The 12,982-nt window shown below is 55.6% G+C and overlaps 1 protein-coding gene across 1 annotated transcript in view; it reads left to right on the forward strand.

Annotated features, from left to right (window-relative positions):
• Nucleotides 1-12,982, forward strand: part of DNAJC11 (DnaJ heat shock protein family (Hsp40) member C11) — a 52,631-nt gene that overhangs the window by 34,997 nt on the left and 4,652 nt on the right. The window contains exons 5-11 of the mRNA XM_037062058.1: nt 6,295-6,423; nt 7,019-7,141; nt 8,021-8,094; nt 10,633-10,822; nt 11,255-11,340; nt 11,664-11,780; nt 12,717-12,872. Coding sequence (XP_036917953.1) covers nt 6,295-6,423; nt 7,019-7,141; nt 8,021-8,094; nt 10,633-10,822; nt 11,255-11,340; nt 11,664-11,780; nt 12,717-12,872 — 875 coding nt within the window. The remainder of the gene's footprint in view (nt 1-6,294; nt 6,424-7,018; nt 7,142-8,020; nt 8,095-10,632; nt 10,823-11,254; nt 11,341-11,663; nt 11,781-12,716; nt 12,873-12,982) is intronic.

Here is a 12,982-nt window from a genome sequence, read left to right on the forward strand (position 1 = left end):
TGGAGGGTTATTTGAGGGGCTTGGTCGTCTGTTTCCGAGGGTATAGCCTGCTTTCTTTTCTGAGCCTGGTATTTAACAGTTTCATGGCGATTGTCACAGTATTTCCTGGAGCATCCCGTCACCCTCTGCCATCGGACAGGTTGACATACACCCCCTGGCAAGACCACCCTTCTGGTTTGAGAGAGGCCGTCTGATCAGCGTGGCTCTTTTAATAGCTTAAAAACACAATTCAGCATTATCAGAAAAAAATAAATAATGTGTCGAGGAAGCCATATAACTATAAAAACATTTTTTTATCCTAAAATGTCTTTGTAAAGATGTATGAGCACATTACTCCGTTACTGCTGAAGGATTTGCTTCGGTTGCCATGGCTGAGGATTAGGGCCGCCCGCAGGATCCCGTGGCTGTGACCTCAGTCTGCCCTGCGGAAAGGACGCTGACGTCACAGCCCTCCCCGGCTTGGCTGACGGGGTCCTCGAGAGGAGCTGCTGTTGAACTCCTGTGCTCGCCGTGCCGGTGGCAGCAAGGGCCGTGTCCCGAACACAGTGACGGGCTGCCGTCGAAGTGGAAGAAACTGGGAAGTTGTCCTGTGAGGAGGGGGCTCCCGTCTGGGCCTGTGCTGGCAGGTAACGCGGAGGGGCCTCTGCAGGGGACAGGAGCGGCCGCGGGAGGCACCCCTGACGAGGAGGACTGTTCGCCCCCTGCTGTCAGCGCTGTCACCTGCGAGGGAGACGTGGGGCCACCGGACGGGTGGTGGCTGGAGCCGAGTTGCTCCGAGAAACCCTTGGAAGTTGGAGCTGGGTCCTCTGGCGCTGGGGATGGTTCTGCCCCGGCGCTCAGAGTGAGTCGGGGGTCGTCGGCCGTCGACACCAAGGCCTCTCCGTGGAATTTGCAGTGAGCAGGTAGCTGCTGTTGAGATGGCGTGTGGCAGAAATGGCTGCCATTATCCTCATGGCCACGTAACGAAGCAGGAACACAGAAACGGTTCGGGTGAACGTTCCTGACTGAGGAAGAACGGACTCTCCTCGAAGAAGGGCGATGAACGCATCCTGTCCCACCTGGTGGGGGCTTCTCGTCCGGGGACAGGGGCTCTAATCGTGTGCTCTGAATTTCCGAGAGCAGTCACACAAGATGTGTCTGTCACACCGACGGGCGGCCCGTGGTGGAGGGACAAAGCCGAGGTTCTCAGGCCCCAGTGAACTAGAATGGAAGGGATGGAAAATTCGAGGAGGGGAGGCGGGCGGCACGTGCGGTCAGCAGCAAGGGAGGGGCCGGCACGGAGAGGAGCTGGCTCTGCACGCGGAGCTGCCCCAGGCGGACTCTTGGGCTTCTGGGAACCGCGCTTTTGGTTCCCGCCTCGCCGCCCGTGGAGGACCGTGTACAGAACTCGCCACCACTGCCCTCCCTGCATCTGAGCGCGGGGCTGGGCGCCTTGGAGCCAGGGCAGCCGCTGGGGCCTGCTGCCTGTTTTTGTCCAGCCCGTGGGCGAAGAGTGGTTCTTACTACACTTTTAGTGGTTGTTAAGAAATCGTTATTTTGTGACACACCCAAAACAATCTGAAACTCAGCTTCCCACGTCCGTAAATGAAGTCTTACTGGAGCCCAGCAAAGCTGCTTCGTTGTATGTTTAGTCCCCGTGGCGTTCTGCGCACAGCAGTTGCCCGCGGGCCCCTTGCAGAGAAGGCTGACCACCCTGCTCCGGGAGAGAAAAGTAGAGTGTACTCGTAGCAGGGGAAACAAAAGGCTTTAAAAGTTTCGTGATTTGGACTTGATAGCAGAGATTACTTAAAAGTACTTTCGTCTGTAAACGTGCTTTATTTGGAAAATGTGATTTAATAACAATTTAGTAATAAAAGGACATGAGCATGCTAATTAGAAATTGTTGGAAAAACCCTAACCCATTAATGTATTCAGCGTTAGAATTCAGTTTATCTTTTTCTTTATTTTTTCCCATATTCTTTTCAATCCTCTGTGGAAATTCAAATCTGGCTTTTGTCCCCCTCAAAGGCGTGACTTCTCCGCACGTAAAAGTAGATTGTCTTGAAACAGAAAACGAGCTTAAGTTGCCACCCGACCCCTCCCTGGTGTACAGAGGAGACCCTGTTCGCTTCTGGTGCTGTCATCCATTTTCAAAGGGTATTTACTTGACATGGAAGAAGAGCAGAGGACAGCCATCCAAACCACTGTTTGGATGTTTTAATGTTTAATCAGAAACATTGAAAGACATGTCCTCGTCCACTCAGAGGGACCGGACCAGCCCTCCTCAGGGGCAGTCGGCCCCTCTGCTCTCCACCCCACCCCCGGCCAGGTAGTCCCTCTCCGTACACACGGGCCGGCACCCAAGGCTGCCGAGCCCCAGAAGCCCGCGGCTCGTGAGGGTGCTCGGGTAGGGGGGGCTCGTCTGGAGGAGGGACGGGGTGGCTGGGAAGCGATGGCTTGAACGGCGTCTTCAGACATCTCAAGATGACTCCGCCCGCTGGTGACATCTGTTGTTGGTTACCGTAGACATTTGTCATTGTCAGAGTTCTTTCAGTGAGAAAGGGGAAGGAAACAAAACCCTGTTTTATATTCTGTACATTTTAGTCAACACAATTAGACAAAGGATGAAAGATACGAACATTGAAAGGGCCACCATTACTTGCATGTCACATGATTGCCTGTCCTTAAAGAACCAACTAAAAACTAACGACCAGTGAGGTGGACGAGGCGGCTGGTTGCAGAATGCATGCACATGTCAGTAGTTCCTGCCATCGGTGCCTTGTGTCTTCGGGGACGCTGGAGTGGCCTCTCTGGACCGCTTCCCTCCTTGCTCAGCACAGCCAGAGTGAGCCTGCAACACACAGGTCACACCGGTCATTCCACTCGAAAAGTTCCAGTGGCCTTGCCATCATCGGTTGTGAGCCAGCGTCCCCAGAGGGGCCCGTAGACAAGGTGGCCCTGTAATTCACCATCCAAGCCAGGAGTTTTTGAGAGCAAAAAAGGGTACTTAAAATAATAATTTTTTAGAATATCGGCCAACACTGGTTTTATTATATTGAAGGACCTATAAGAAGCTTTATTCAAAACCAGTGTCAGGCCCTGGCCAGGTACCTCAGCTGGTTAGACCATTGTCCTGATGCTCCAAGGTTGCAGGTTCAATCTCCAGTCAGGGCACATACAAGAATCAGCCAGTGACTATCAATAAGTGGAACAACACATCAGTGATTCATTCTCTCTCTCTCTCTCTCTCTCTCTCTCTGTTCCTCTCCCCTTTCTCTCTATAAAGTCAATCAATAAATACTATTATCAAAAATATTTCTTGGGCAGGCTGCCCATCTTTTTGTGTTCAGAATCAGCTTCATGAAAATTACTCCGTTACTGTGAAATACACAAGGATATTTGCTCAGTTTAACACCTACAGCTTTGTTCTCCATAGGAGGGCTGTCACAGCTTGTTGTGACATGGCCATCCATTATTGCACTGCAGCTAGTTCGGGAGCATCCTGACCCCTGGGTTCTTGGTTCAGTGAAAACACTCTCATCACGACGCTGCACCTCACCACAACTGGTGTTGGAGCATCACCACAAACCAGTCTTACGTTCAGTGCGGCCCTTTCTGACCCAGCTGATGGGGCAAGCTGATCGTAGCCTGTCACCCTCGACAAACCGGTGGGTGTCAGGGCTGCCTAGCTGATGCTCCGTTCGGAGCCTCGGGCTGGTGCCCATGGAGCACCGGCATCACTCGCCTGCAGTCGGGAGGGCCTCCCGCTCACAGGACCTGCACCCAACATCTCTTGCTTATCTTTCCCTGGGCGCTACAGACCCCAGAATGACACACGAGTGAAATTAACCGAGGAACTACCGTTCGATGTAAATGAAGTCATCTTTACAGTTAGGTGCAAATACACCGCAGTGCTGCTCACTTTAGGTGTGTGCTTTTAAAGAACAGCTGACTATTGAGGAAGGTGCTAGAGCTTCTTTAGCAAATCTAAGACTTGATCTTCAGCCCTGTCCAGGTAGCTCAGTTGGTTAAAGCGTTGTCCCAATGCACCAAGGTTGTGGGTTCAATCCCTGGTCAAGGCACACACAAGAAGCCGCCAATGAGTGTAAATAAGTGGAACAGCAAATTGATGTTTCTCTCTCCCTCCCTTTTTCTCTCTAAAAAGACTTCATTTTCACGTTTGCGGTTAGCACTACAGATGGTCAGTGTTGAAAAACATTCGAGTTACAAAAGTTCATTAACTTTCTGGGGAAATGAAAACTTAGTACCTTTTATTGTTAAACTACAGTGTGTTTAATCACATTACTGCCTAAAGAGTTCATCAAAACGAAAGCCTTGGTTGTGCCCCCCACCCCCGAGAAAGAGGCCCTGTAGGTTCTATCAGGAGGCGCCAGGTTTGGCCCACTGTTTGCTCTTTGTGTGGCCTGTGGGGCAAGAATGTTTCTCACATTTTTAAATGCTTGAAAACAAAAGAATAGCAGTATTTTGAGAAGTGAAGAGTATGTGAAAATCAGATTTCAGAATCCATGAATAAGGTGTTTATTGGACCACAGGCCCGGTCCTTTGCTGGGTAGTCTGGCTGCTTTCCCTACAACAGCAAAGTCACGTTGCAACAGAAACTACAGTATATGGCTCACAACACCTAAAAAATATTTTTAATTTTTGTTTATTGATTTGAGAGAGAGGAACATTGATTTGTTATCCCACTATTGATGCATTCATTGGTTGATTCTGGTATGTGCCCTGAACGGAGATTGAACCTGCAACCGTGTTGGACCGGGACGATGCGCCAACCCACTGTGGCCACCCTGGTGTCAGTGCACATTCGATGACAAAACACTGGCAAGGGTGTCGGGACTGCCCTTGCGTGTGCTGCAGGACTGGCCCGCCTCTGTTTCCCACACGTGTTCTCATCCCCTGCAGCTTCCCATGGATGTGGCTGACTGGTGGCTGGACAGCTTTATACGCGTCACAGGCCAAGGCACTGGCCACCCAGGTGCCTGATGCGCCAAATGGGCGGCAGCATCCAATTCCTCTCCCACCACCACAGACTGGCAGGAGTTAGGTGCGCGGAGCCCCTGGACCAGCAGGAGGCACCTGCGAGCAGGTCCTAGGGTGGAAGGGGCTGCACATTTCACCTGGAAGGAGACGGGAGAAGAGTGTCGGGCAGTCCTTGTCATCTCCCGAAGTCACCATGCATCTCATGCAGCATCAGATGGGACAGTGGCAGATGCTAGAGGTACAAGGTGAAGGCCCTTCCACCAGAGCCACTCTGGCTTCTCAGTCCGAGGCCCCTGTTGACCGCATCTTCGGTGATGACAGTAACGGTACCTTAAATGTGGAAACCTGGTGTTACTGCTCCACCGGCCTAAACCAGAGGGTTCGCTGGCATCGTCCCCCGAGCCTTCCCCGTGTGCGGCCCCCTCCCAGTTCCTCACTGGCCTCCCTCTGCCCCGGCCCCACCGGCCTGCTCACGCCTCTGGCTACCCGCAGGCTCCTCCCTCGTTCCCCTCACGTCTGTTCACGTGTCCCTTCTGGGGGAAAACACCCTCCCGAGCCCCTTGCGGGGTGGTAGAAATGTTCCGTGTCGTGAGTTCAGAAGTGGTTTCACAAACGTAGATGAATCTGTGAAAGTTCGTTGTGCGCTTCAGGTGGGTGCCATTCATATCGCACGTGAACTAAATCTCGTTTTTAAAAATGGGCTGCAGGAAACGTAATAAAAATATGTGTGGTCGTGGCCTCACATGTTAGATTAGATATACACTCATTTGGAAAGTCTTAAGAAAATAATACACGTTGATTTTCTGAGTAAGGGGTATTTTTACCAGCAAAATTTTAACTTAGTAATTCTTAAGAATATTGGGTTCTGTTTCTCAAAACTCAACTCTGAAATTAATTTGAGCAGGTGGAACAATTTTTCATTCTCCCAATTGTTCATAATTTATTTTGCTTGCACTTGTTTGCCTTAGAAGGCATTTTTGGGTTTTAAACCGTTTTAGGTAGTTTTGTGATGTAAGAGTATTTACAAGAAATTGTTTAATCCGTGCAGCTAGTTTTGAGGTTGTTTTATACGTTCCTGGGTTGTTAAATCTGGAGACCATCTGTTTATAAAGGCACGAAATGTGTCCTGTTCGGCATGCCCTTCGTGGCCAGCATGACGGGTTTTCAGACTCAAGGTTGGTGGCTTTGCCCTGTGGGCCCCTGGCGGAGCCCTGCCTGGACCCAGTGGCCCCGCCCCGTGCCGCCGTGGTGCAGCTCGCCGTCTCACTGCACAGAGCCCTCCGCTGGTGCTGACTGCTTGTTTCTCCGCCCCAGGGGACCATCAGCGTTGGCATCGATGCCACTGACCTCTTTGATCGCTATGAGGAGGAGTACGAAGATGTGTCCGGAAGCAGCTTTCCACAGATTGAAATTAACAAGATGCACATATCACAGTCCATTGAGGTACGTACAGTGGGCAGGTGCCCTGAGCAGCTGGGACGAGGGTTTGTGCTCAGGGTCTCTCCCAACGTATTTGGGAAAGGGTGCAGCGAGCCACCGAGAAAAGAGCCCCCGGCACAACCTGTGGGTCCCTGCTTTGCCCCAAATTAGCAGCAGGAGTATGGAGGCCGGGCTTGGCTTCCAGAGTCCAGACGTGGTAGTGCCGGGCCACTCGGCTGAGGGTCACAGTGGGCCCCTGCCCCCTCAACTTGTTTATTCTCTAGGGCCTGAGGCCCCAGCTCAGTCAGCCCAGGCGCAGGAAGGCCCGCAGTGAAGTTGCCGTGCAGACAGTCAGTGCCGGCACACAGGGAACCAGCGTTCAGCCCTGTTGTTTCTCCCGGGTTTTTGAAATTCCGCAGTTAAGGCTCTAATAAAACGGCCTTGGTGACCACCTGCCCCTCAAATGGGACAGAGGAAGCCATTGAGGTAACTGCTTCCCGACTCCCTTAACTGTGGAAGCGCCTGCACTTTGGGCCTCGCTCTTTCGGATTCGTTAGGCCGCTGTTCTTGGCACTTCCTGTTGCTGTGACTGATGTTACCAGCAAATGTCATTTCCTAGGCACCCTTGACAGCTACAGACACGGCCATCCTGTCGGGAAGCCTCTCAACCCAGAATGGGAACGGAGGGGGCTCCGTCAACTTCGCGCTCAGACGGGTCACCTCTGCGAAGGGATGGGGAGAGGTGAGAACACCAGTGGGCCGCCATGCCGTCCGCCACGAAGCTGAATTCTGGATCACTGATGCTCTGAAGCCGGACCCTCAGAGTCCGTAATAGGGTGCCGGCTGTCAAACTTCCCAGGTCAAGTCCCCCAAGAGAAAAATGCCTCATGTCCGAGAGCTCCCTTGGCCTGCCCAACAGTTCGGAGTCAGGCTACCGCCAGACTGTCCCCGGAGGCGCCAGCTTCTGGAAAGTAACCTCTGGAAACCCAGCGAGACCGAGGAGGCTCTCCATTTTCCTAGATGATTCCGAAGGCAGTGCCTCTGTCTGGGTGCCCTGGTCCACTGATTGGCGGCCACTTAACAGCCGGTTCTGCTGAGCGAATCGAGCTGTATTACGTTAACATTGAGGAGTTGCCCAGAAAGTCACCTGGACTAGTCAGTGAGGCGGCCAGGCCTGGCAGGGTGCCCAAGGCTGTGAGTGCAGAACTGTGGATGGGTTCAACATTGGGCCCCTGAGAGCCATCTCCAGTCGCCAGGGAAACCTGTAGGCGGTGAAGCAGAGCAGAAGGAAAAGGCAGAAATGAGGGCCCTGGAAGGGAGGGCAGGGGGTGAGGGGCCCACGCCTGGCTGCATGGGCAGGCGCTCTGCAGACCCAGAGCCTGTCTCCCAGTGGGGCTTGAGCGGGGCAGATGAGGAGTGTTTCCTTGGAGGACGGGGCTCCTTTCAGGGGCAGGGAGCTGCCTTCTGTGGGTCAGCGAGCCCAGTGCCCTCTGGCAGAGGTGAGGACGAGACAGCAGGCCTCTGCTCGCCCCTCCTTCAGAGCCCCAGCTCGGGCCTGTGACCGGGGAGCCATCCTGAGATAAGACACCTTTAATGCATTTCCTTTTCCTGTTTTGAACAGTTAGAGTTCGGAGCTGGGGACCTGCAGGGGCCTCTCTTTGGTCTAAAGCTGTTCCGAAATCTCACACCAAGATGGTAAATATAAAGAGAGAACCCTCTCTGGTGGTCTTGTGGATTTAGGACACCGGAAGCTGTGCACTCCCTTTGTCGGGGTCCTCTGGAGCTGCCCATCCGCCCTGCGGGGTCACTGGGGCAGGGGGCAGGGGCACACGGGTGGGCTCTGCTTCTGCCCAGTGCTCCTACCTGGTGTGGTGTCCTCAGCGCCCCGCCCGGTCACATGGGCTGTGAGGAGCGGAGGGGGGGGCGTCTTCATAGTAGGGACAACAGTCAGCAGTCAGGCATGTGTGAGCTTGTGCAGTTTCTTTGTCCCAAGAACACACAGAAAGCTCTGAAAAGGGGCTTCGTGGGCAGTGGGCAGCTTGTGAGACCGCCCGGCCTCAGGGAGTGGCCATGCAGAGCTTCGATCCCTGTGGTAGTGATGTCACAGTCCTGTCCCTTCCAGAGCAGTAGGGTGGCCCTGACTTCATGTGGGGCACCAGGGTGAGCTCAGGTGAAACAGTGCAGGGCAGCCTGGGATGGGGCAGGCCCGCGTCCCATTGGCTCTGTGTCCGTGCCGGCCGCTCTGGTCCAGTAGTGAAAGCAAGTCCTCAGGTCCGTCCAACGTGTGGAGCGGAAGGGGAGTGTTAGACGGAGACACAGCTTGTGCAGATGGTCAGCTTGGGCAGGGGCTAGGGGAGGAGCTGTCCTAGGTCCGACGTCAGGTCGAACCCGGCCTCTCCCGCCTCTGCTCTGGGGCTTGGGCTGGTGGTTCTGGGAGGGGACACGGATTTGTGCTTGTCACCAGCACGTGGGGTGAACAGAGTATTCCCTGCGCATCTGCGTTGCCCTGCCCTGTCTGCTCAGGGCTGTCACCTGGGATGCTGGCTGAGAGCCCAGATCCCTGCCCCCAGAAGCAGGCCCTCCTGGGGAGGGGGGCAAGCAGAGCAGGTCGTTCTGAAGGTCGGGCACGTGAGGAAGTACGTCTTTGAGGGAAGTCTGTGGGCCATTTCGTTCTGGTTGAGCCTCAAAGCATCTGTCCACAGAGGGTTCACGTGGCTCCAAGGCCTGCTGGTCAGGAGCTTTTGCAGGTGTGGAATTTCCTTCAGAGTCTCTAGGTCATTGAACTTGAGCGAAGCTTCATAAACAAGGACACCGGTTTACTGATTTGTCCTGGGGCGCCTGCATTCCAGGGTCACACTCCCTGGCCGTCCAGACTGATGGTCAGAGTTGGTGCGGGGCGGCCTGGAGAAAGGCAGAGATGTTCTGCAGAGTGGTCTCGGGCTCCCTGCATGGCGCCTGTGCTGCCGGTCTCTCCCCAAAGTCTGTTCGTCTCTCTCGGACACGCTGGATAAAAACACAGGGACCTCACTCTGTGTGTTTGGTTCATTAAGTGTCCCTGTGTCACCCTGTCTTAAAATTCTAGGGGTGACTTTTATCCCCCTTCCAGCTTGCTCCCCTCACCCCAGTGGAGCCGAAAACAGCCTCCATGTGCAACTCAAGGGTCTGCTGGCTTCGAGGTCGGGTCGGGGGCTGACGAGTGTGAGGCGCTCGTGCATTGGGCCGCGGGGAGATACTGGAAGTCTGTGAGTGAGGACAAATAGGGTTCGAGTTATCTCACTTGTTACCATTTTAATGGCAGAAGTGACACCTCCAGAGCTTAGGAAGAGGAGTAGGGAACTGAAAGGGGGCTGCGACTGGAGGCACAGTGGCTCGCTTTTAACACCCGAGTCAGCCGTGTGCTCTCCTTTGCCGGTGAGATGAAGTACCCCTTTTTAACCAGAAGATGGGGCTGCCTCCCAGGAAACCAGCTCCCGAGGCCTTTCCTGGGAATGGTCAGCTGTGCCACAGGCGCCATCAAGAAGAGAAGGCGTGGCCTTGACCCTGGTTTCACTGCTAGCAGATGAGATGCCTCAGGAACTTCACTCCTGCTGACATTAGCTAGCCTGTGGGAAAGTTGGTTTTGTCATACTTCGTGTTACTTAAAGCCACAGGATCTATCAAGGACACTGAGGATTTCCTGTACCAGCTTTTCAAGTGGCTTCAGTCTGTGGGTTTCCATCCCAACCCCGTGGGCAGCCTTTTCATGCCTGGGCCCCACCCGGAAATACTGGCTGCATTGGTCTGGGTGGGCTCTGGGGGTTCTCAAGCCCCCTACTGCACCCCTCAGCACCTGGGGAGCTCTTCACACTCTGACCAGAGTTCCTCGGGGCAGGGGCCTGCGGGCAGCATTTTCTAGATCAGCAGGTGATTCTAGTGTGTGGCCAGTTTAGGGGCCTCCCGGTGACTGACTGTGGCTTGTGGTAGGATTGGCCCTCTGGCAGGTTCCTCTCTGGTTGCAGCCGAAGTGGGAATGGACGGGACGGGCAGTGCAAGTGAGCCGGGCAGTTGCTGGAACAATTCCGCCGAGTTACCCTTGTCTTCCTCTTGGGATAGAGCCTTGGGCTCCTGCTTTCTGGGCCGGGAGCTGGCCCAGGGGTGAGGGAAGGGATGTGAGTAGGGTTTTAGCAGAGAGGATGGGGCCGGGAACAGCTGAGAGCCAGGCGTCATCCAGGACTCTTTGTCTGCCCCCCCCAGCTTCGTGACGACCAACTGTGCTCTGCAGTTTTCATCTCGCGGAGTCCGGCCTGGCCTCACCACTGTCCTGGCTCGCAACCTGGACAAGAACACTGTGGGCTACCTGCAGTGGCGGTGGGGCCTCCAGTCGGCCATGAACACGAGCATCGTCCGGGACACCAAAACCAGCCACTTCACCATGGCCGTGCAGGTGGGGACCGTGCACGCCCTCACTCGGGTGTTGACATGCCGTGGTTCTTGGGCTCCCGGGGAGCTGCGTCCAGTCATCCTAATGCCGCATGCCTTTTTCATGTCTTTGGTGGAAGGAGCCCACAGAACCAGGGTGCGGGCAGCCTGGTGGAGCCCAGCACTCAGATGCCACTCTGGCCGGCGGGGACACCGGAGCTGCTGGCATAAAGGACTGCATGCTCAATGGTGCAGACTTTTTTTCTTTTTAACACGATAAGGCAGAAGACTGGGTTTTATGTGCAGTCTCCCAGTGTTTAAATATCGGCTGCAGGGAAGTTTCCACACACTTTGTGCAGCCGCCAGACTGTGGCCCAGCCTGGGAGGCCTGCCATGCGGTGTGCTCGGGGGCCCCGGGGCCCGGCCTCCAACCTCGGTTCCCGCCCTGTCTTCTCAGCTGGGAATCCCTCACTCCTTTGCACTGATCAGCTACCAGCACAAGTTCCAGGACGACGACCAGACTCGCGTGAAAGGGTCCCTTAAGTAAGTCCTGGCTGACGGGGAGCCAGTGCGGGTCTCTGGTGGTGGAGCCGGTTGGTGGAAGATGCCCATCCGCGTTCATCTGTCGTGTGAGATGTTTCTCAAGCGCCTCCCGCCGAGAGGTGGCGGGAGTTGCTACTGTGCAGTCCAGGGGTCGCAGGACTGGGGGTCGAAGGGACCAACTGGACCATCAGGGTCCTGGCTCTGTTCTGCTCACGGGCTGCGAGTGGCGCAGAGGGCTGTGCGGGACGCGGGGGCGGGCCCAGCGCTGTGCCCGTGGGTGGAGCCCAAGGCCCCTGTCCTCTCACTGCCGCCCACTCCCACAGGGCGGGCTTCTTCGGGACGGTGGTGGAGTACGGGGCCGAGAGGAAAATCTCCAGGCACAGCGTCCTCGGGGCAACTGTCAGCGTCGGGGTTCCCCAGGGAGTTTCTCTCAAAGTCAAGTAAGTCACATCGGAGACGGGTCACAGGCGAGGAAGGCAGCACCAGTAACCGTGCCCCCAGGCACCGCACAGTTGGCGAGGACATGGGTCTGGGGACAGGAATGCCGTTCAGACTGTGTCATGTGACATCTGTATTGGAAAAGTATTTAAAACAGACCCGAGCCACAGGGCTCTATGCCTAGTTGGTGACCCAGTTTGGGAGGGGGCAGGAAGCGATTAGAATGCAGAAAACCGGACAGTGCTCTGTATGCCTTTTGTGAGACCTCCGCTGCCCTCAGACCTGAGACAGACGTGACTGCAGGTAACAGTGAGGACGACGGTCCGACCAGAAACCGCAGGGCCCGGCTGCTGTCCAGCCTGCGGTTCTGAGTGTGGTGTCCTCACACGCTTCCTTCAAACAGATCAGCTGAGGACTGAGATAGGTCTGTCTCCTGGACCCCTGGAGGCATGTCCCCTCCTCTCTTCTAAGGCCACATTGGCTCTAGTCGGGCGTCGATCTGGTGCTTTGCCCTCGGAGGTCAGCAGGACTGGGGCCTGTCTTCTGTACATCAGACGCAGCAGCTAGTTCTGAGCAGGGACCGGCACCGGGGAGTGGGCCGTGAGCGGGCCAGGGCTCCTTCCGACNGCTGAGGACTGAGATAGGTCTGTCTCCTGGACCCCTGGAGGCATGTCCCCTCCTCTCTTCTAAGGCCACATTGGCTCTAGTCGGGCGTCGATCTGGTGCTTTGCCCTCGGAGGTCAGCAGGACTGGGGCCTGTCTTCTGTACATCAGACGCAGCAGCTAGTTCGGAGCGGGGACCGGCACCGGGGAGTGGGCCGTGAGCGGGCCAGGGCTCCTTCCGACTGGTGTCCTGTGTCTCTGAGAGGCCCCCCATCCCCCGTCCCTGGACCCCCGCCTCATCTTGGAGGTTTGGTTTGGTTTGGTTTGGTTTTCAGGTTGAACAGGGCCAGTCAGACGTACTTCTTCCCCATCCACCTGACGGACCAGCTTCTCCCCAGCGCTGTGTTCTACGCCACCGTGGGGCCCCTCGTGGTCTACTTCGCGATGCACCGTCTCCTCATCAAGCCGTACCTCCGGGCTCAGAAGGAGAGGTGAGCCCGCGCGGGCGCAGGCGGCACGAACGCCTCTGTGCCTTTCAGGTGGGGGAGGCGGCAACGGCAGCCCCCGTGGGTGTTGCTGTTCCATTGGAGGTGCCGCTCTC

This window comes from Sturnira hondurensis, unplaced genomic scaffold (genome assembly GCF_014824575.4).
Source record: "Sturnira hondurensis isolate 20B ecotype Veracruz unplaced genomic scaffold, ASM1482457v3 Scaffold0013931, whole genome shotgun sequence".
NCBI lineage: Eukaryota > Metazoa > Chordata > Mammalia > Chiroptera > Phyllostomidae > Sturnira > Sturnira hondurensis.